Source organism: Tubulanus polymorphus, chromosome 1, assembly GCF_964204645.1.
Source record: "Tubulanus polymorphus chromosome 1, tnTubPoly1.2, whole genome shotgun sequence".
In the NCBI taxonomy this organism is placed as follows: Eukaryota; Metazoa; Nemertea; class Palaeonemertea; order Tubulaniformes; family Tubulanidae; genus Tubulanus; species Tubulanus polymorphus.
This window is the reverse complement of record NC_134025.1, coordinates 27,662,866-27,684,986: the sequence shown is the minus strand read 5'-3', so window position 1 is coordinate 27,684,986 and position 22,121 is coordinate 27,662,866. Positions and strand designations below refer to the sequence as shown.

Genomic DNA, 22,121 nt, shown 5'->3' with positions numbered 1-22,121 from the left:
ACGCTGTCTGGATCCCACGAGTTTCATCTAACTACACGTCACGTAAGCTATATTTGCTATGGGCTAAACTAACGCAATTGAACTAAATTATTTATTCAGATTCGTAAAAATGTTACCATTTATATTCTGTACATATATTGAACATTTGAGAAGAATGCTGTCAGAATTTTACAACTGAAATTACGGCGTACGCTAGTTTAAAAGAATAGCGGGAGTACAGATGGACCAAGTTTTCTCGTTTTTGACTAAGTATCATAATCATTATTCGAGCCCAGACTGATCTCAATCTGCAATTTATAGATAAATTCCCCATGTCATTAACTCGGTCGAGACTAGTAAAATATTCATAGCCAAGTCTTATCTCGATATTCCCAGGTGGTGCTATTTATTTTCTCGTCGTGTCCGTTTTACACGAATTCGTTTGCCAGTTAGTTAGTTAGTTATCACCAAATCAAAAAACTTACAGACGTTTCTGTAGTCAATGTGAATGCTAAGTGCTATCAATACGCCGTGCTAAATCATCATGTACGAATTAATTTGTTTTATCCAGTTTTAATGGAAATCTAATAATAGCGTAATAAACCACTATAAATTATTCTCATACGTATCATCTCATATTGATTATTAAGATCCTTTTGAATTATTTGCAAACACCCGCTCCTGCCAAGGTTGGTTCAACTCTATACCACAACATTAACTATTTTTGCGGACATATAACGCACATTTGAGAAATATCGTCGGATTTTCAAAACTGTGAAGTTTTTTAACGGACATACCTGTATGTGGTCAGATGAGCAGAAGAGGTAGACAAGCTGTTTGAATGTTTCTTTTTTATAAAAGCAACACATAGATCGATAATAGTTTATGCCCAAAATTCCATATTTCCCGCACGAGTATCACCAAACATTCCATTAATCCATCTGTCAATTCAAATAAATCCGAACTCATTCAGTTCCATAACACGACACAACTTCATTATTTTTATCTTTTACTGTCTGTACAAAAATTAGGAATGTTTTTATCTGAAACAACTCTTCAGAAATGATCGCAGAAGAAAATAAACCAACGAGTCAACTCCAGCGTCGCGCACGATGCATCGACTTCGCTCGGATCACTGGCGACCGCGACGCGGAAGTAGCTCAAGAGCTCACTCGTTCTCAACCATTGATATTCTATATATGTCCTGAGATTTGTTGTTGATGAAAATGTCATTATTATTGACCAATCTTGCAGTCAATATAAATCACCCTTTGATTGATATTTAAGTCATTATCACGTTGGATCGACCTATTTCCAATATTGAACGAATGTTTAGCTTTTAATTGGAACGTAGACCACGTAGATTGATGAAGAAATGGTTGACAAATGCTTGTATGCTGTGTGAATAGACTTATTGGTCTGAGAAAGAAGCTGTCACTGGCACATTTATGGCAATGAACCGTTTCACCTTATCCGCTAACACTGCCCCATCGGCGATGCTCACGTGAGGGTGAGGAAATGAAGTGTCTGAAGAAACAGATTAATCGGATGAACTAGAAAAGATATAAAACTCTTAATACACCGCCGGGATACCTTTATGTTTTCGTAAGCGTGTCGCGTGAAAATTCGAAAACCGAGCATTTGAACGGTTCGGCTTCGAAATTTTTACACCAAATTAGGTAATGTCATATATGGCGTTCATGCCAGAGTTGACTTATGCTTATTTAATCTTACGTCGTTACTGATAGAAAAGAGAGGCGTATTATAAAATATCCCCTGCAACCACACGGCGGTAACGAACGTGCTGTGATAAGAAAATGGTATCCCCACGGGGGTAACTAAGCTTGGGGAGAGAAAATAGAAAACCGGTACAATAGCAATCAATGCTATACGAGAAATTGCCCTTATCATTCCGAACGGTGAAGAAGCAATGGAGGAAATGCAGTTCAATATAGAATCACTTTCTTTGGATTCCAGTTACATTCATTACACGGGTTTCACTTGTATTCTTTTCAATCTAAGTGCAATTACCCAAACGGTGAAAAATACAAAGGGATTTTTATCACGAAGAATTATCTGGTATTGACGTCTTTTCTTTGATAAGATGGTTAAGTAAACAATCTAATCCAAAAGAGAAATTCCGAGAAAAGACAATTAGTATCTTCCGTCGAGTCGTCATTAAACGCAATTCGACAATTGCGTGTATATTTACGACGAACTGAATTAGACAGTTGAGACAATCGAACCCTCGAGGTATCGAAGATTTTAACAACTGCGATGCACGCGAAGACATGCGGTATTAGAAAGCGATTTAACCTAAGTATAATATAGGACTATACTACATTAATGGACATTAAGCTGATTTAAGGTTCAAGAAGACTCCCAGTTTCGGAGATTAGATTTGTATTTTCCCGATAGCCGTGATGAACCGCGATCTTGCGAAGCTTTCAGTAGCTACTTATCAAACATGTATACATATATATTGGGAGATGGCGATGGTTTCCTGTCACCGACAAGATGAAGCTCTTAATGGCAATGATGAACAAGTATCGCGTTACCTTCTGGTTCAATAGAAAATAGGATTCGACGAGTCCATATTGTTACCTATCGGGAGACACTTTATTGATGGATTGATTGATTTCATTTCGCTGCGGTTTCCAATCGAATCTGGGCTAATGGGGAGGATCACATGTTTAGACGTACATACATCGACGCTTGACGTAAATGATTATTTCAGAATCGACGTTAATCTGTATCACCACTTCGGTGCAAAATATTTCCCACACGCATGAATTATCTCATATCTGAAATCCTGACAGCAGCAGGCCTGTGGTTGGGGTTAACATTTTATTGGTTTGTTATGTCAGGAACCTCCGTGATTTTCCATCCACGACACGGATGAAGGTGATGAAACTGATGGCAATTTATGGGGCCAATTTGACGTGGAATACGAGTATTGCTTTCATTCCTAAAGACGTAATCACCTGCCTCATTGATTTCTAAGCAATTTGGAAATGCAATAAATTCGAAAGTCGATCAATCAACTTGTACGATACTCTCTGACGAGGTAATTTCTTTCCAGAGCGCGATGTTTGTTGGGTAACGAGATCGCTTGCTTTCATCCACGATCAGTGACATAATTTGAAAACGTTTCCCCTCTAGGGAGATAAGTAATAAAAACGGTGGAATCGATCATTTTTACGAGGTTTATGATTTATCTTGCAGCTCATGCGCGAGACATTACGAGTTACTTGAGGCTTTTGTGAAAATAATGGCACGCAAGAGATTATCGAAAATTAAATTTGCTCACAACGCCGTACAGACAGAATGTCTGATAATGATCTTTTAAATCAATCTCCTCAATTATTCTCGACCAGGAAAACAATCACAGCAAGCAGCATCCTTTAATCTGTTATCTGAGCCTCTGGAGATTTTGAAAGCAGGGAACACAAGACACAAAGATGGATTTCATATTGGATGAGTTGTATTTTCTATACATCAATAAGCACCAGTATAAAAATGGTCTAAAATCAAAGAATTCTTGTATTTATATAAATGTACAACATTCTATACAAAATAGATCTAAAGAGGGGACGTTTCATAATTGACATTGTCATTTATTAACTCAACCTTACAATATGAAATTGCAATCGTTTTTATGAAACGCCCGTTGAAGAGTTGTAATGACCATAATGACACGATATCGAACTTCTATTAAAATGTTCTGAAAATGTAGCACATTATCTCAACTGTGAAATATCTGACGATACAAGATGAAGCACCTCTCACTGTAAGTCTAAACATTAGAGCACAATATTATCAATAGGGTTTGGCAATCAAAAAACATATCGACTGCTTTTTACACAAACATTATTTATTAATTAGTTCAGAGTGGATATTCCTGTTTTTTTTTTCTTCTTCTGATTGAGAATTCTGCTCACAAGAGAAAGGAAGACACCATTTTAGACCGAACGTTCATTAATTGATAGGAATGTTCAACTGTGGAATGTTCAAGCATTGATAAACATCACAGGCCGAAAAATACTATTAATAGTTTACTGTGAAACCCCTGCAACGGGAGAATTTGACAATACATGTACTATAAAATCAGTTATTCGATTCCTAAGCTCATATACGATCTAATACTTTTTTTAGTTTGTAAAAAACTTTGTTCTACTCAAAATATAAATACGTTTGCCCCTGTTTATATACATGTATATGTGCAAACTTTTACGAGAAAATTGCCATTTTCTAGAAGCCTATTATATATATATATTAAATTGAAGAGGTAGCTACACGAAAATGCCACGATCGATATACAGTATACTGAATCATATATTACGGATTATTATTTTGCAATGATTATCAGGGGAAGTAAGATATTCAATCATTTCGATATCATTCATCTAATTGTACGGCTCGTGAACGCTAGGCATAATTTCAAAGCTACATGATCTGTAAATCTCCTATAAGATACATACTCTGTGCATTTAGATACAGTGTCATACGATATATTTGATATGTACGTTTGAATTTTTCTAGTCCGACATATTCAACTATTATTAGACAATACAACGATTCTAAATTAATGTAAATTAAACACTTCAATACGACTGGATGTAACTAAGCAACAATTTCACTGGACGGATAACTGACAATTATTACACTATAAATCATTATAAAACATTAGGGAAACCGGGCGGGGATAGTAACAAACGTTTTACTCTTTAACACGTAATATTTACAAGAAAAACTCTTCTTCAAAATCAGCATTTCTAACACTACAAGAGAAACAGAGCAGCGAATCCCGTTTTAAAACCGACACTATCAGTAATGGCAAATCTCATATTTCATATGAGGATCGATTTCTAAATAAATAAATTTCTTAAGATTAAGACTTGTGTGGCCTTTATCATACAGAATTTCAATAGTTTTAGTTAATGAATGTTTCTCTAGTGAACACCACTCAAAATGGACAACTACGCTGAACATTTACTTGAAAAACCATGGACGATTTATATATAACATAATATTATAATCTACTTATTCACATCATACAACTATACAATCAGTCATTCACACACAGCCATATTCATACCAGATTGAATTCTTCTTCGGTTTACCAGATTCATCAGTTGTATTATTGTTCGTTTGTTCCCCATTAGATGGCGCCGATGCAGAATCAGGTAGGTTGTCTTTAGTTTCAGTATCAGACGCCGACGGCTGTTGTAACGTCGCTAACGACGTTCTCGATGAGGAATAATTCATCGAAGGTCGTGTGGAGACGTGCGCGCTAGCCGGACGCACGAGATTACGGAATACGGGCGTCGCCGGCTCGTCATCCAACAGATTCGGATTGCTGCCAACTCGTTTCCTAGGTGGCGGTACCGGCGGTCCGTGCGAAGGCGCTAGATTGTTCGTAGTATAATGCGTACGATTTTCCTGCGACATCGGCAGCGGCGGTTTACTACTCGGAATGGGTGGTCTATTTGGAATGAGGGGTGGCGGGTGTCGAGGTAGTTGTCGACGCTCTAAAGTAGAGTAACTATCCCCGGACACGCTCACCGATCTGTTATTCGGTTTCTGAGGTAGAGGAGGTGGAGATAAAGCTCTACGATTATAACGATTGTCACCACCACCACCACCACCAGCGCCAGCGCCGCCTGAGATAAACGACGCATCCGGACCCTCGTGCATCATTTGTTTATCTAGAGCGGGTGAGTTAGGTTCTCTAACGAGTCGAGCGCTGGCTGGACGCTGGCGAGGGCGAGCTCTGACGGGAGGTTGCTGGTTACTCTGACGGAACATCGGGGTAGAAGTACCCGGTAGAGTGGATGTACCCGGTAAACTAACGAAGCTCGTATCTAACGGCGGTTTATACGGACCGGTTTGCGCCGAATATCGCCGCGCGCTGACCAGTCTCTCGTCTGAACTCGCTACATCTTTCGGCGGAACGAAGGTCGAATGACGGCGATCGGGAACTAGGTCGGGTTTAGGTCGCGGCGGACTCTCCTGCGATTGTTGCGAACGCACGCTACCGACCGGAGAACGAGGAACCTGCGGTAACTGTCGACGACTCGGACTATTATCGGACAATTCGCTGATAGTATCCGACCTCGGCGAAGCTACGATATCGGGTTTAGATGGAGTCACCGATACTGGTTTCGCCGGTTCTGCTTCGACCTTTTTATCCAATTCTTTTCGAACCATTTTACGCTGGAAAATAAACGTACAAAATAAAACAAATAATCGCACAATGAGGACTTCAATGTCGATGAAAAGGAAATAGAAATTGTCGGTGAGATTGAAGTAATTACCCTCGAGGCAGGAGACCGAGTACTGATATCATCCAGAAATTCCATCATCGACAATAAACTAGCAGTGGAACTACGCGGCGATGTATTAGGAGATCGATCATAAATACTCATAGAACCCGGAATGAGTTTCTTCTTCGGAACAGCCGGAGTGCCGGATGATGCCGATGATTCAGATTTCTGGCTGATTTTATCATCTAGAATTAACAGAAATGAGCATTAATTTTCTCATTCAATTCAACCACATCGGCTAAATGAACAATGATACTACAATGAATCGCATATATACTGAGTAATGTTTCATATCATTGATCAATAACAAGTGAACATTTTACAAGAATAAACAAATGAAATCTTAAAATTACACACAAATCTTAATGAATTAGTAAACTGAGTGAATAACATACATTTTCAGTTTGTTGTGTCGGTGTGATAAATAATATTTTTTGTGATGCTTATTATAAAAGATGATAATTAGATAAGCAAAAAACTAATTAAAGTGTCTCCTTTAACCTGTTATACCTTTACGGGGTGTACGAGATTTCTTTTTTGAACGTGCTGTACCTTCATCCAAGAGATCATCATTCGATTTAGAGCCTAAAAGTTGTTGGCAGAAAACGTTAGCGAAAAAAGCTATATCTACGGACAGTTAATCATCAATGCGCACCAAAACCATAACTACTCTAAGTGCTGCTCATATCAGTAAAATTAAGAGTGTTCAATTTTCAAGCGCAAAAACAACTACAGTTTAGAAGATTATTACAGTAGACGAAAGCATTATTCATCAGCATTTATAGATCAATCTACGAGCCTCCCACCTACAGTGTATCTCACAAACTACAATACTATCAAGCTGTGCAACCTTTACCTTTCAAGCTAAATGAAAATCCACCTTCATTTGATTCCTTTTTGCCGAGCAGATTCACAGCAGTTGTCGATGATGACAAATGTTTTCCTTGTTTAGAAAGTTTTGGACTAGATGAAGTTAAGTCTTGTGTACTGCGATAATTCGGATCACCTGTAATTAATATCAAAGTATTGTCTTTAGTATATACTTGTTCTGAAACAGATATTCTAGATTTCGAAATACGTTGACTCACTGTATTTACGGCTTGCAGTCTCTGAACTACTGAATGATTCATTTGCAGGATCACAGATAGATTGATCAGGAGATGATGAATTCACATCGAATTTACTGCCACGATTTCGCTGAAAAACAAACACAACATTTACATATTAAGCTCAAAATTCATAGCTTTTTCAATTATATCTGATAGTCTTCAGTTTTTCATACCTTTGTAATAAAACCTCTGGCTTTCCTTACGAGATGTGCCCCGAAACTTCGATTTCTGAAATACAAGACTTGCTTATTAGAAACCAAACACAAGTTTACTTTATATTCATCACTTTTTCTAATATTAGGTATAAACACTTACTTCTTAGGAGGATCATTGCGTTTATATTGCTCCATTATTTTCTCTTCGAGTTTCTCTTTCTGTCGCCGTAGATCGGACAGTTTTTCCATGTAACTTCTCTCTTCTTCATAGAACTGATCTTTTGATTCTAACGTCTGCGTTATCAGTTCGTGGTTCTGAGCGAGTAATGTCTGCAACTGATGAATCAGACTTTTGTTTTCTTCCGCCAGTTGAGCGTTTAGTGACTCTAAAGCCTGTCAAATAAGAGAATTAACACGATTAACTAGCCAAACCTTCAACGCTTTATCCAATTTTAAATACACTTCAATATACTTACTTCCACCTTGTTGGCCATTTTTGAAACTTCGACATCCATCGTGTTCAGTTGATCTCTACAATCAGCCATATCTCCTTGTAATTCTGTATGTTTCAACTGTAATGAGTTATACGATGATTTCACGTTCTTGTATTCCCTCAGTAAATCTCCGTATTCGCCGTTCAATTTATCGTAATTATTATTGACGCGATTCAACTCTTCGCGCGTGTTCACGTAATCCACTTGTAGCGTGCCTAAAGACTTCGAATCCGAGCGAAGTTTTTGTTGATCTTGCTCGACTGTGACCTTCATACGTTCGACGTACTCCTTGTCGCGAAGCAAACGTTGGTATTTCTCATTCAGTTCTTTGAACTCGTGTCGGACGGATTTATGGGCGGATTTCAGATTGCCGTGTTCGGAGATCAACGTTTCGTAATCGACCGACAGTTGTTCGTGAAGTTGCTGAAGTATTTCGTGATCACCGACCAGAGATTCGTGAGCGTTCTGTAACTCTTCATGTCGACCGACTAATGATTCGTGATCAATCTGCAGAGCTCTCAACGTTTCCGTCTGACCTTGTAGGGTATAGTTCTGCGACTCTAATGTCGAGTTTTCTACTTGTAGTTTCGCGATCTGTGACTGAAGGTTGCTGCTAGACATCTGCAATCGAAACGACATTACGATAAGTACATCAAATTCCACATAATCATGACCTCTGGTAGATGCGATGAGCATTTATTATGGGCTTGATAAACTCACCTGTAACTCAGAGTTATGATTCTGTAACGCATTAGCTTTAGTTTCCAAGTTCTGACATCGATTTTCCAAATTCTGAACAGTCGTTTTCATTATCTTATTTTCAGTTGCAAGCGCAGCATTCTGAGGAGTAAAAATCAATCTCAAGTCTCATAAAAGGCAGAATTGATGGGAAATGAAGATTAGATCTTTATTGAGGGCTTGTTCAGAGAGAAGATTATGTGATCATGTCCTGATCAACACATCAATAATATAAGTGATATCAGGTCAATCTAAACTTAGTTCATCATTACAATCCTACAAACAGATTCAAACCAATCATAAAACTACAAAACATTCAAACCTACCGTACGTTCAACATCAACTAGATGTTCACGAATCATTAGGAATTCCGATGGTGTATTTCGTGTTGGAGTGAAATTGACCGATGTTTTGACTCGACTATAAAGGAAAAATACATCAATTAAAGACCAAATTTCACTGATCTTTACAGCAGCGTTAAGAAGAATACACACCCCTGTTTACACGTATGTTCTGGACTAGTTTGTAAACTACCGACGCTATTACTACGATTGCTGTGATTATTTTGTTGATCGATCATCTCTGAATCGTGCATCTCGCCGAATTCCTCTCTGAACAGTTCCATCTGTACACGATTCTGTTTCAGCTCGTCCTGTAGTTTTGTGTTCCTCAGTTTCGATTCTTCCAGACGTAACTCGAGCACATCTATTTTCTCATCTCGCGTTTCGAGGCTTTTCTTCAGCACGTCTTCCATCATCGTTTCTAAAGCTTTCATTCGACTAAAAAAACAAATATTCAAAATCATTACCTGCTACCTTTCAATACCAAAAATGGCTCAATAGATATCAACATACCTTTCTCCTTCGGCTTCAACCTCTGTCGCTAAAATCGATTCTTTCTTCAAACCAATCTTATCCAATTTCCACGTTAATTTCTCTAACTGATTATCCAATTGTTGACACTTCACCTTTTCATTCACAAGGTCCTAAAATCGAATTACCAAATTGATCAGTTTCCAAATCTCAATTCTTGTTTCTTTTAATGTTTGCACAGCCATTGGCTTGCTCCTTCATTGTGTCAAAATCTCGAAATGTACAGTGCATATCATCAAAAATACATAAAGAGTATGTATGTATTTTTGATATTATTGATAAATGAAAATGATAAATAAAACTCAGTACGTACCTCTCTCAGTTTAGTCAACGTTTTCTTGTCAACTGTAAGATTATGGATCAATTCACGATTTTCCGTTTCTAATTCTTTCACTCTACTGCCGACATCAGTCTGGTAATCAACCTGTTTCTTCATATCAGTGTTCTCTCTTTCGAGTAACGCTAGTTTAGCATTCATCTCGTCTAGACTAGATTCTCTTACTTCATTCGACTGTTTCAACTTCTTCGTTTCTCGTTCTAAAGCCATTTTCTGTTTTTGCAAATTGCTAACGTCGATTTCGAATTCGCGATTCATTTTTTCCAGATCATCCAACTTTCTGACGGACAGTTTCACAGTTTCCAATGATTTCAATAGTTTTTCGTTTTCAGTTTCTAGATCATCGTTATCAGCTTGTAACTGTTCGACCCGTTTTGTCACTAGTTGTAAATTTTTCAATAACTTCTGATTTTCATTATCAACATCGAGAGTGTCGATTTCAATTTGTTCGTATTTTGATTTCTCCGTTATTTGAACCTGAATTGTCTTTTTAAGCTGTTGAATTTCGTTGCTTAACTGATCTTTCTCGTGTTCGAGCTCAACAACCCGCGTCGCAGACTTCTTCATATTGTCGCAAGTACGTTGCATCTTTTGATTTTCCAACGATAAAGTGACGCAATCCTGTTCGAATTTCTCCAATTTCGATATAACCGATTTAAGATTCTGCACGTTATTGACTAACTTTTGATTTTCGACTTCTAAGTCAGACATATTTTGTTCTAAAGTTTCGTATTTATCACAGGTAAGCTTCAACGTTTGAACAGTTCTAGTTAATTCAGCGTTTTGTTTCTCCAACGCGTCCCTGTTCTGTTCTAGTTCGCTGATTTTCGACACGTTCTCTCGCAGTTTTTCGTACGATTTCTGCAATTTCCGATGATCGAAGTCCAACGTCGACAGATTATTCGTTAGATCCTTCACCGTTTTATCCATTCGTTTATTATCGCGTTCCAACTCCTGCAGTCGTATATCGTTTGTTTTTTCATTGCGTTCACGAAGCGTATGTAACGATTGATTCAAGTATTCGTTCTCCATCTCGAGCTCTCGTATTTGACGAGTCGTCGATTCTTTAACCGTTTCGATTGTATGCGTTAACTGTTCCTGTTCTTGCAATAATTCCTGTTGTTCCGTTTCTAATCGTAGAATCTCTTCCGATTCTTTCGCTTGCGTTTCCTGGTATTTTTCGATCTTTTTCCCGAGCCTTCGATTCTCTTTCTCCAGTTCGGTGTTGTGAGTATTTTCCAGGTCGTGCTTCTCGAGTAGTTTTTTCTGTAATCTCTGATTTTCTAATTCTAAACGAAACAGTTTTGTGTTGACCGTTTCGCTGAGCTGTTCTGACAACGATCCACTTGCACCTGAAACAAGATCGTAACATCCTCAAGACTCAAGAACTTTAAAACACTACATTTTGTACTAGCAAGAATATTCTAGAAAAGGCTTACCAGCTTCATTATCTTTGATAGAAGATTGTAACTCTTGTTCCAGATTAGAACTCTCATTGAGATGCCCTTTAACTTCTAAATGCAAACGAGCATTCTCACTCATCAAGGTTTGGATTTGCTCTCTGTCATGGTCCCGACCCTATAGATATACAAATTGAAATATGAAAGATATTGGATAATAAAGCCTGACAAACATCAAAATTAAGGAAAAACTTACCACTGATAATTCTTCCAATTGTTTTTTACATTTCATCAGCTCATTTTCCAGTTCTATCACAGATTCTATGCGTTTGTGACACGCTTCTAGTTGATCTTCAAGCATCGTTTTAGTTTCGCAGACTATCAGATTGTCAGCTCGCAATTCCTACCGAAATAAACAACATTCACCTCTTTAATCATTTCATTCATTCTACGAAGATAAAGAACGCCAGAACCGGGTTTGATTACTGACCTCGACTCTGGACTTATAAAATTCCAATTCGTTCAATTTCTCCTTGTATTTGTTGATTTCAGATTCATGTTTCTCAGCTCTGTTAGCCTTCTCTTTTAATGCATCGATCTCATCACGGTAAGCTCGTGCTGCCCTAGCATCTTGTGACAGTGCTAAATTCTAAACGACATCAAAAAAGGTTACAACAGGTCTATTCTTTTCACTCGTTGAAATGGAAAATTCTAAACGATAGATACCTCATTACGAAGTCTTGTTAATGTAGCATTCAGATCTTCAACTTCATCTCTCAATTCTTGCGTAACTTCATTTTTGTCTTCTCTGATAACAAATAAAATACATCCAAAATAAGAATATGATGATCTGACCATCTGGAAACTCTCCAAACATTTTTACAAGTACAAGATCATGGACGACAGTTTTATATTTTAGACAGTTTTATATTTTATCTCGTACCCTTTATCAGTAGAAACCTGATAAACCTTTATCACAACAGATGTTAGCAACTCGTAACAATCGAACATGAAATCCAATTCTGGAATATCATGTCCAAGTGTTAAGTTATATATATATGAATATTTCAAAATTCTTACATCTCCTGTCGTAAGCGTCTGAGTTTGGCTTTCGAATCAGCTAATTCAACTCCGAGATGATGTTTTTCCTGAGTTTTAGGGGACGTTGTTAACGGAACATTGAGATTGATGTTACCCGTGGCTTTCTGAGCGGCATCCAATTGATCTTGACACTGATCTAAACTTTGAGTTAAATCTTTGATTTCCTAATAATCGATGAAATAATGGAGAATGAATTAGCTAAAGTTTGAAGTTTTTACAACAAAAACAACTAATTATTGACGTACATCTAGGTAAATATCTCTTTCCCTAAGGACGGATTTCAGTTGATTGTAGACATTTTTCGTATCATCTGTAACACCTTGAGATGCTATGTCGATGGTGCAAACATTCTTTTTATCATCCGTTATCTGAAGTTGAAATAAACACAAAGATTTCATTGATCTGCGAACAATACGTTGTTTCAGACAATCGAAACTCCTCAGGGGATCATAGATTCACTATAAAGGTAAACATTATTATGGTCGCGTATGGATCAAGTGAATCCATCTGACAGACATGAAAGGTCATTAAAATGTATTGAAAACGTTCTGTGTTTCACATCTGCTATTTCACGTGGTATTGTTAACTGGTTGAGTGGGAATTGTACAGGCGTGTGCCAGCTCAGGACTGGATAAATCGCGGGATATCTACTCTACTCTATTGCCATCTGATTGTTATATTTAATATTCACAAATGAACAATAAGGTGACTAATACTGTAAACCTGTCCCGCCCTGTGTACATGTCCCAGCATCGTTACATAAACAGTTATATGCCACCACTGAAGCGAGTCTTTAGGCTAGACCCCCTTGATTTATGATACAAAAAATTCATTTCAATAGAGAATCGAATCATTTATCAGTATTCAATGCATTCAATTTCTAGAATAGGTATGAAATTTTATTAGGTAGCCTACTCTTGTTATCATGTTCGTATTGTTCATTGAACTTCCCGATATCTGCTATATCTAGAACGAGGAAAATTTCGTTTACTTCAAAAATATTGTCTGATCGTGCGATAAGGCTATTACGAAGGGACTTAGTAGTATAGACGCGCTGTGTTTCTGGATTTACTTTACTCTGTTTAATGACTAATTCTTGTATTATTGGTCTTTGTGTATATTAGGAATGAATAGTACATAGCTCTACCCGGTGGAATTCACTTTACCCCGATCAGAAAGCAAACAGACCGGCACTGCTTTTGTAACAATCATTAATCATAGCCTTAATAAAGCTTTATTCTCACACAATAATTATTGTTCTGTTGAACCGATTTCCCCACATTGCGAAGGCCACGAAGATAAATTCCGCGCATAAATCTTCCTTTGAAAGTATTAACACACTTCTTTCTAGCGTTATAAACAAAACGCCCTGAACATTCTAACAATATCTTTGTTCTAAACATGTATCGTTACGTCGAAAAACGTCACGAGAGAAAAAAAAAACAGCTATACGATCTTTTCTTCGCGCGATGAATGGCTGCCGGAAATTGAATGACACGAAGAATTTTTCACAATGAGAAATAATAATCCGAACATTATTTTCAGTGAAATTGGTTCGGTTTGGAATAATTTCCCCCAGGATTCGCGAAGAATAAACTCCAATACGGATATACGGGTGACAAACTACCCGGTAACTTAATTATAACGCTACCGCGTTTTTTATAGGGCAATCTTTTCAGGAAGCTCGTCTACAGTCGGAAAAAGCTTCAGAGCCGTTTAATAAGTTTGTCGATATATACTTTTCATAGTATTATTGAATCTCTATGGCAACTAGTGATGTTTTATCGTTGAAGTATGCTTGCACTACGGTGCCCTACCTCTTTGATGCATTCGACGATAGCCGCCTGAGTTTCTATATCTAACTGTTTGATGTTGTCGATAAATTCTCCTTTTCTCTCGCACTGGACGGCGCATCCCAGAACCAGCAGTAGAAATTTCTTTATTTCATCATGAGCGGAATCTGAAAAACGAAACAGTAAATGTGTAAATTTAAACGTTTCTAGGCCTAGTAAATACAAGTACTATACTCGGTGATCGGATACTTCAGACTCAGAATTACTACAATCAACTATTTAAAAAGTACTCTTCCCAATTAATGTTTTCTGCATGAAGTATATCTGTTTTTAGAGTAATTGGGGATCATGAACAAACACTTACATGAGGCATATAATTGAAAATATCATGATCTAACTCGAAATTTAATCAAGAGCAATAACAACACGAACCACGTTAATGAAAATAAACGTTCTCAACTTCGCAAAGATAAGAAGCTTACCAGAATCCGGTGATCTACTGATTGTCATAACATTAGGTAGCGGCATAATAATCAGTTGCTGTAGAACATCCTGAAATCGAAACAGAGAACGAATTCTGCAATTATTTACACTAAACAGGTAAATCAACAAATCATTACTTCTTATAGATAAACACGGATAGGAGGAATATTGAATTCAGAGTTGATTAAAGTAGTTATTAAGAAATTACAGGTATGTTCGTAAACGTATGATAAAAAGGGAAGGGAAACTGCATTTGATCGGACTTATAATCAATCACCAATCGATCAATGAAATCATATTCAATACCATGTTCAGATCAATAATCTATATATATATATATTTCCATCGTTATCAATAGAATTGCAGTGACTCTAGTTAAACAGTAGTGCTGATAATCAATCTCGCTAGTAATGAAAGGTTTATATTGCTATAGGGAGAAAACAACAAAGAAAAGTAATTTCCATTTCTTGTTTTTTTTTCTTTCTTTGAAATATCATTTCCATGATAATGAATAACTCTTCCTAGCACTTGGCACAACAACGCATGCGGCGGGAGGCTCATGACTGTTCAGAAACTATTGTTATTCACTAGAGCTTGCATAATGGAAATTAAAAAATTATGTGATCAAAGCCCAACAAGATGGGACCCCTGCTGAATATGCGTAAATGCTTTACAAAGCAAAACTCTAGAAGGCCTACAACATGTTCACATAAAGGAATAACAAAATTCAGTCTAGATGCAAACTTGTAAAATATGTTGCATCTTTGTGGCATACGTAATAGAAAATATCTAGAGTTCAGCAGAATGGATTTAATTCTATTCTAGTTATAATACAAAATGAGGCTAAATTGCGTATTCCTTATCCGAGTCAAATAAAGAAAAGTGAGAGTGCAATTCAATAGCAGTCGAAATCAAATGGATAATAGAGTGTAAAAAAATTCTATAAATCATAGTTTGAATGATCTGAATGAATGTGTGCTTAGGTACAACTTGTTCACACTTATTGTGGTTGAATTCTTTTACCACATGGGGACCGTAGTCATTACTCATAACTATTATTTAGTGTCAAATTATCGACATTTCCTACGGATCCTAATGGTCCCAGTAATTGTACACTCCGGTCGCTGCAGGTGTAACGATTGCGATGACACTTAATTTCTCACAGTCCGCAAACTATCAGTTCGGTAAATTGAGTTGTTTGTCTATACACCAGCAGCGAAGTTTCAGAATGTTTTTCGCAGAAATGCCGAACATTGAACAAGCAATCAATTCATAGGTGGTCCATAATTGAAGATCCCAACAGATCCCTATTGATAAGTAAACTATGAAAAAAGAACAGGACTCGAGAAAATATAGGACAAATGGAAAAGTAACACAAATTTCTTGACACTTTCCCCGACACAATCTAAGGTATCAGAACCAAATTTGTGACTAAGATTTCAAATAAAATGAGTACATTGACATTGACAATACACATTCTGACAGCTGATTACAATTAACTAAATAAAGAAAACCGAAACAAACATAGATTTATGCATTACTGTGGTACACACAAGTAAAACACCTTTTCATTCATTCAAAAATAAGTCCAAAACTCAAAGTACAAAGGTTTCTCAGTCAGCTCAACTTTGCCTGGTGGTAAATGCTTTCATTCAGTTTGTTAATAGCTTTGTTTGCGAAAGTGAACTGGATTTAATTGGATAACTAATTTCATAGATTTCCGTGACTAATGATTTTTATTAAACGCTGACCTCACTATTACGGGCAATTTCTATATCATTAACGACCGATATCAAAAGCAATGAATGAATAACCATTCGAAGTGGCACCTATTTAGTTATAATTAGGGGGCAAATCTATATTTTTTATTGTGGTCACTTAACCCAGAAATAAAAGATTACTTGACACAAATAGAAATAGTGCTAGCTATAGAATATTTTCACAAATCATGGGCAACGTGAAAGATTGGTCGAAGATTACCTCGTAATAGCTCTTGATGTTTTTCAAGATTATTTCCCAGTTCAAAAGACGTTCGGAACTTTCTTCGACAACTTGATGAATAGCATCGGCTTTAGCACGAGGGTCGCTGGAAAATAGGAAGCAAAGAATATATTCATTTGACTATGCACTACATCATTGATTGGAGTATAAGGAAACATCTGCGTTAAAAGCACGGGAATTGCTTAGTAGTTTATCAACACTAATTTTCTGATCACCGAGAACCTGAGTGTCTGATGTTACCACAGATAGAACAACATTTTCTTGATACTTTTAAAACACTGTGACTTCAAACCGACTGTGAAAAATAAACTATCATTACAAACCTAAGATATCAAGTTTTCTCATTATTATGTTCATTCCGATTGTAGAATTGGCAAAAATGACTCCATTTTTCACAATGGATTGTTACACTGCAGTTTGCTAGCAACAAGGTAATGCGAGCAATGCGTGTCTCGTCAATAAACAGCGCATCATTTTTGTATCTTAAATCTAATCGCACTAAAATCAATTTCATCGTCAATAGGTGCTTAGGATCTGGGTGGGTGGTTTGGGTGAAATTTCTGATGATAACCCAATTAAGAAATTGTTATTTTGACATTCGGAATCTAATTTCATTGTCATGCATGGCAGGATATGAGGTGAAATAAGGCTTTCATTCATTCAGGAAATGCCATTTGATTACAGCGTAGAATGACTTATTTATTAACATCGAAAATATGTTATATACTCACATGTGACACATAACCTCTTGAACATAAACACCATCGACCAAACCTTCATAATCCAATTTGTAATGCTTATCGAAGGTCTGCATCTGAAATAAAGATCAGCAATCATAATAAAACACAGTTCAATCTATCACATTCAACAAGTTATACTACAACAAAGATTTCTATTTAAAACATTCTAACCAATCTTCAGTATTTTTAGATTATATCGGCTTACCCATGTCACGAGAGGTGACTCTATGATCTGAAGGATATTCTTTGACATCTTGGCTTTTTTATCAATCTAATCTAATTTATAGACCTTATCAATTTCTCAGCCAATTTGGGTCAATTACAACATTGTTTCACACCGATTCTCTTCTGCTTCCTCCATCCAAAAGCTTCGAGCAATTCATAACCACATCAGTAGTAGCATGACCACCTGTTAAAGAAGTTTGCCGAGTGACTGTGAACGTAAAATCCGCGCAAATTGAATGAAATATGATTTTTTATTTTTAACAGCCGCTTAATTCCACTAACAATGCAAGGCCAACCTCGTGAATCACTTGAAATTGTGCTTAATCCTCTGATTACACAAAATACCTTCCACGCTACTTGAACGCTGCATCAACTTACAAAATAAACTTGTTTTAAATCTCTGTAAAATATTTTCAGAATTCCCTACATCGACGAACCGAACAACATACCGCGTATACAATGTAGACATGCGCCAGTCATCGCTTCCGGCGAATAAGTTTACTCAAGTGTTTTTTACGTTTATCGATCGAAGACATCTTTTATAAGCTTTTGCTAAAATTAACATAAAACGTGTGCTGAGGTTCGTCTTTTAAATCTTTCATTCAAAATGCAGTTTCATAGAAAAGGATGAAGATTTTTTAATGTAAAATAGTGCAAGCGTTCAGATCATTGAACATTTTGAGTTAACTAAAATCTGAGTACACACTCGCAACTCCATACTGAACTGATGCACCGACTGGTGCTGCCATCTTCTATATCAAAATTCGCTCGGCTAGACTGGTCCCGCTGGCGCGCGGATCCAGTGGTTTATCAGAAAAAGTAGCAGCAATAAACCCCTCTTAGAACCGGTACACGCGGTTGTCAAAGGGCGACGGAACAGTGACATGACACTTTTTTGTGAAAATAAGGATTCCAACCGTGTACTAATAAATCTTTGACTCCTCCGCTGTTCTGCTATCGATTGGGCGGAAAACTTTAGTGCAATCGAGTTGGGATTTTTTTGGCAAAAAATCATTAAGAAATTGAACCTTATAACAACCGTTCTGTATCGATCCTACATGGCTTGTTTGTCAGGGATCAAATGCTAAATCATAGTGGAGGATCGTGAAACTGCGGCTTTGGATCGGGCGTAATGACCGATAAGGGTTGGATATCTTAGTGAAATAACTCAACTTAGGAACACCACCAGAACGGAAAACTTAAGGTAATTTCTAGCCTTAGAAAAGGAATTTGGCGTTGTAGAAACATTCTATTTTTCTTTTTGAAATTGAAAAACAACGCAACGAACACTTCTGCAGCCAGGGGTGGTTCCTATGAAACGATGTTGCGAAATACTAATTCCATCTAATAATAACAGAAAACAGAACAATGTCACAGCAATGCAAGGCAAAGGTTCACGGCTTTGTTTCGTTGTATCATTGGTTGCTTCATATTTCAAAAGTAAGGAACGTTTATTTGCTCAAGACACTGCACCTAACCCTTTATCTAACCCTCCAAACCCTAACCCTATCAACCCCAATCTTATAAACCCTATAAATCTAAACCCTAACCCCTTAAACCCTTACCCCCTAAACTCTAATCCCATAAATCCTTTATCTGAGCCGTTGCAGTTGCCAGTAATCGTAACCGACATAAGCAGAAGAAGCAACTGGGAGGATCTCGTATCCCGCTGTCGGCCTCAGTTGCTGCGAATCGGAGCGCAGTCGACATAAGCTGGGCTGCGATCGCGGTCGCTGTCAGTTGCGTCGGTAGGAGTCGGTAGGCGTCGCGTTGCATGTCGACATAAGCCAGCCTTAGTGCTTACATTTCTGCTTCGTCAACTCAGCAACAGCCAGTCTGAATTTGCTATTAGACAAACAATAGACTAAAAAGTTCATACATGAATCTACGGCAGTTAGACCGATGGCGAGTTTTCGCTGAAGCATCAGCGTCTCGAAACGACTTAAATTACCTATAAGAATGAGTTTTAAATGGTGTTTCGAATACTGAAATTTTTCGATAAATATCATTGATTCACACCCGAAAAACACAACAACAAGAGCAAACGACATTCTCAATGCACGTAACTCTAACGTGTTGGAAGTTTGGTTCTTTATTGCTGCACGACTTTTACCAATTGTTGAAAATTTGATCACAGTCAAAGCCACAATCAGAATGATGTTTACACCTAACAGCGCGATCAAAGGAGCGATGATATTAGTTACTGTGCCCCTCCAGCTTGATGAACTGCTTGCCCAATCATGCAAAATAGGGCGATAGTAAGCGAAATGCCTGCCTCGCCTTAGAGTAGGCGGGTTGTGAAGGCATATTGTCGGTTTAAGAGCTCGATTTGGAATAAACAACGGTAGGAAAAAACAGAAACTGAAAACATTCATGAAAAATAATATACAGTTCACTACTTTTCGTGTCCAGAACAATCTAGATTTCAACGGGAAAATTGAAATTACGAGTCGTTCTAAACTGATAAGAACAACGCACCAGTTTCTGGTCTGTTGAAACATATAATACGGTCCTAACGCAACTTGTATGAACTCCCAGCCAAAGTTCCAGTCATCCACACGCAAAATGACATCCCCTAAATGAATATAGAGGTGAACTGCGCGTAGAGGGTACATGACAAACACACTCGATGAATAACATATATCGAAAATAGCGAGAGCTTTGAGTAAATAGTAAACTTCTTTGTTCATCTTTTTCAAGACTAAAATCGTTATGATATTCAAAGTGATGGCCAATAGTGTGACGGGTCCGAAAAAGAAAATGTACATATAAACGCTGATTTTGTGTTTCAAACGAATTGGCTTGGTGGCCTGAACATGCTCGCAAATTCCATAATAGACTGGTTTTGTGGTAAACGTTGACAGAATGGTAGTGTTTGAATCGCTCATCGTTCGTCTAGCGGCTCCTTACGCCCACTGAACTTACAGCTTAAAATATTCCTCCTAAACTTTCAGTAGCAGGTAGTAATTTGTAGACTTCGCGCTGGTATATTTTACCCCGAGGTACAAGTTGATGATAGGGTAGAAAAATTGCAAGGCAATATCACGAATATATATATATACCTTACCTACCTTGGATATTTCAAGATTTTCTCAATTTTTTCAACCTCAACAGCTCTTGAGTAAGGTTTATGGGCGGGGGTTTATGACTGGTCCCGTTGAAAATGTTTTCAATGCAGGATTTTTCCAAGATTGTAACTGGAGAAGTTTCGCTTGTTGTTTCAGAGTTGTACCACTGATGTCAGACATGATACTAATTGCGCACACAACCACTTGTTCATTTACCAAATATGATGGTTTCCAAAAAACGTATACCTACTTTACTGATAACAAATCTATCCGGAAACACTCAAAATAATTTCGATGTTTCATTTCGTTTTCTATCGTCAAGATGTAGAAAAGGTTTTACCGAATATGTAGAGAGAATCCCACAATTATAACGAAAAAATCCGAAAATGAAACTTCGAGATAGTAGTTTATTTCAACGTTTCAGACTTCACACAATTTTGATTTCGCTAATGCTGAATTAATTTACCCTTGCAGCGATAAAACTAAAAGACATATTTCGGAATCTGCATTAATAATTGAAAATTCTAACAACGTTGTAAACCTAAACAATGGTTTTTCACCCCATAATAAACTTATATCTAAATTCCTCTGTAAACTGGTTAAACTCAACACTTGATTCCCCTTGATTATTTGTTATCTGTTCTCTCATCTATTTTAGTCTCTCAACTTGTATTCACCATTGTTTTAATTTAAGTGCCCCCTAGTTTGTCTTTTTACTACTGATTTCAACTACTGATTTTACTACTGAATCTATTTTAGCGTGTGACTGTTTCTACGTTAATTTTCCTTTAGTTTGTATCATCTCTGATTACTTGAATTAGTCTCTTTGTCTCTGGATTGTATATATATCTCATAATTTTTGTAGTTTCTCATTATTCCTGAAGATGACTATTAGGATATAGTCGAAACGTTGAAATAAACTACTATCTCGAAGTTTCATTATCGGACTTTTTAGTTATCATTATGGGATTCTCTCTACATCGCGTCAACACGGATATAGTGTTCTATCAATCGTGATTTTACCGAATATGTCTGTTTTGTCCTACTCAATCGGTCAATGAGTTTAATATAGATTGTCAAATCGCATTTCGATCCATCTATAGACAGCTCCAAGTTGAAATCAAATCCTTGCTGGGAAAGCCTGACTCTCAAAGTAGCCAGAAGTGTCTATTTCAAAATTGGGAGCCTATGACTGACGGGTCTACAAAGCGCACATGAAATAGTGTAAATATGCGTGTCAGTCATCACCAGATTGAAATGGTTTAGACTTTTCTGCACTTTCTAAACTAGGTATCGTCTA

General features: G+C 37.2%; 1 protein-coding gene and 1 non-coding gene across 2 annotated transcripts; both read right to left on the bottom strand.

Annotated features, from left to right (window-relative positions):
* Positions 1 to 3,491: 3,491 nt before the first annotated feature.
* Positions 3,492 to 18,178, bottom strand: LOC141912525 (girdin-like). Its single transcript, XM_074803780.1, has 24 exons — positions 17,734 to 18,178; positions 17,520 to 17,602; positions 16,768 to 16,873; positions 14,787 to 14,856; positions 14,329 to 14,471; positions 12,757 to 12,879; positions 12,491 to 12,675; positions 12,137 to 12,218; positions 11,901 to 12,059; positions 11,667 to 11,813; positions 11,450 to 11,588; positions 9,987 to 11,362; positions 9,656 to 9,786; positions 9,296 to 9,580; positions 9,128 to 9,221; positions 8,784 to 8,903; positions 8,046 to 8,684; positions 7,730 to 7,962; positions 7,588 to 7,642; positions 7,394 to 7,502; positions 7,162 to 7,311; positions 6,807 to 6,890; positions 6,297 to 6,490; positions 3,492 to 6,195 (listed from the first exon to the last, which is right to left on the bottom strand). The coding sequence occupies exons 1-24, from the start codon at positions 17,779 to 17,781 to the stop codon at positions 5,056 to 5,058; spliced, it is 5,895 nt and encodes a 1,964-aa protein (XP_074659881.1). The 5' UTR covers positions 17,782 to 18,178; the 3' UTR covers positions 3,492 to 5,055.
* LOC141898178 (Z30 small nucleolar RNA) lies at positions 8,982 to 9,075 on the bottom strand. The gene has a single exon (XR_012618530.1). It is a non-coding gene; the product is annotated as a Z30 small nucleolar RNA (small nucleolar RNA).
* Positions 18,179 to 22,121: the final 3,943 nt, after the last annotated feature.

Bases quoted from the DNA above. Each gene is read 5' to 3' on its own strand.
- LOC141912525 (XM_074803780.1), bottom strand. From the start codon at position 17,781: ATGTCAAAGAATATCCTTCAGATCATAGAGTCACCTCTCGTGACATGG. The intron at 8,685-8,783 runs GTGAGTTTATCA...TTTCGATTGCAG, and splicing joins ATCATAACTCTGAGTTACAG to ATGTCTAGCAGCAACCTTCA. The intron at 6,891-7,161 runs GTAAAGGTTGCA...AACAACTTTTAG, and splicing joins ATTTTCATTTAGCTTGAAAG to GCTCTAAATCGAATGATGAT.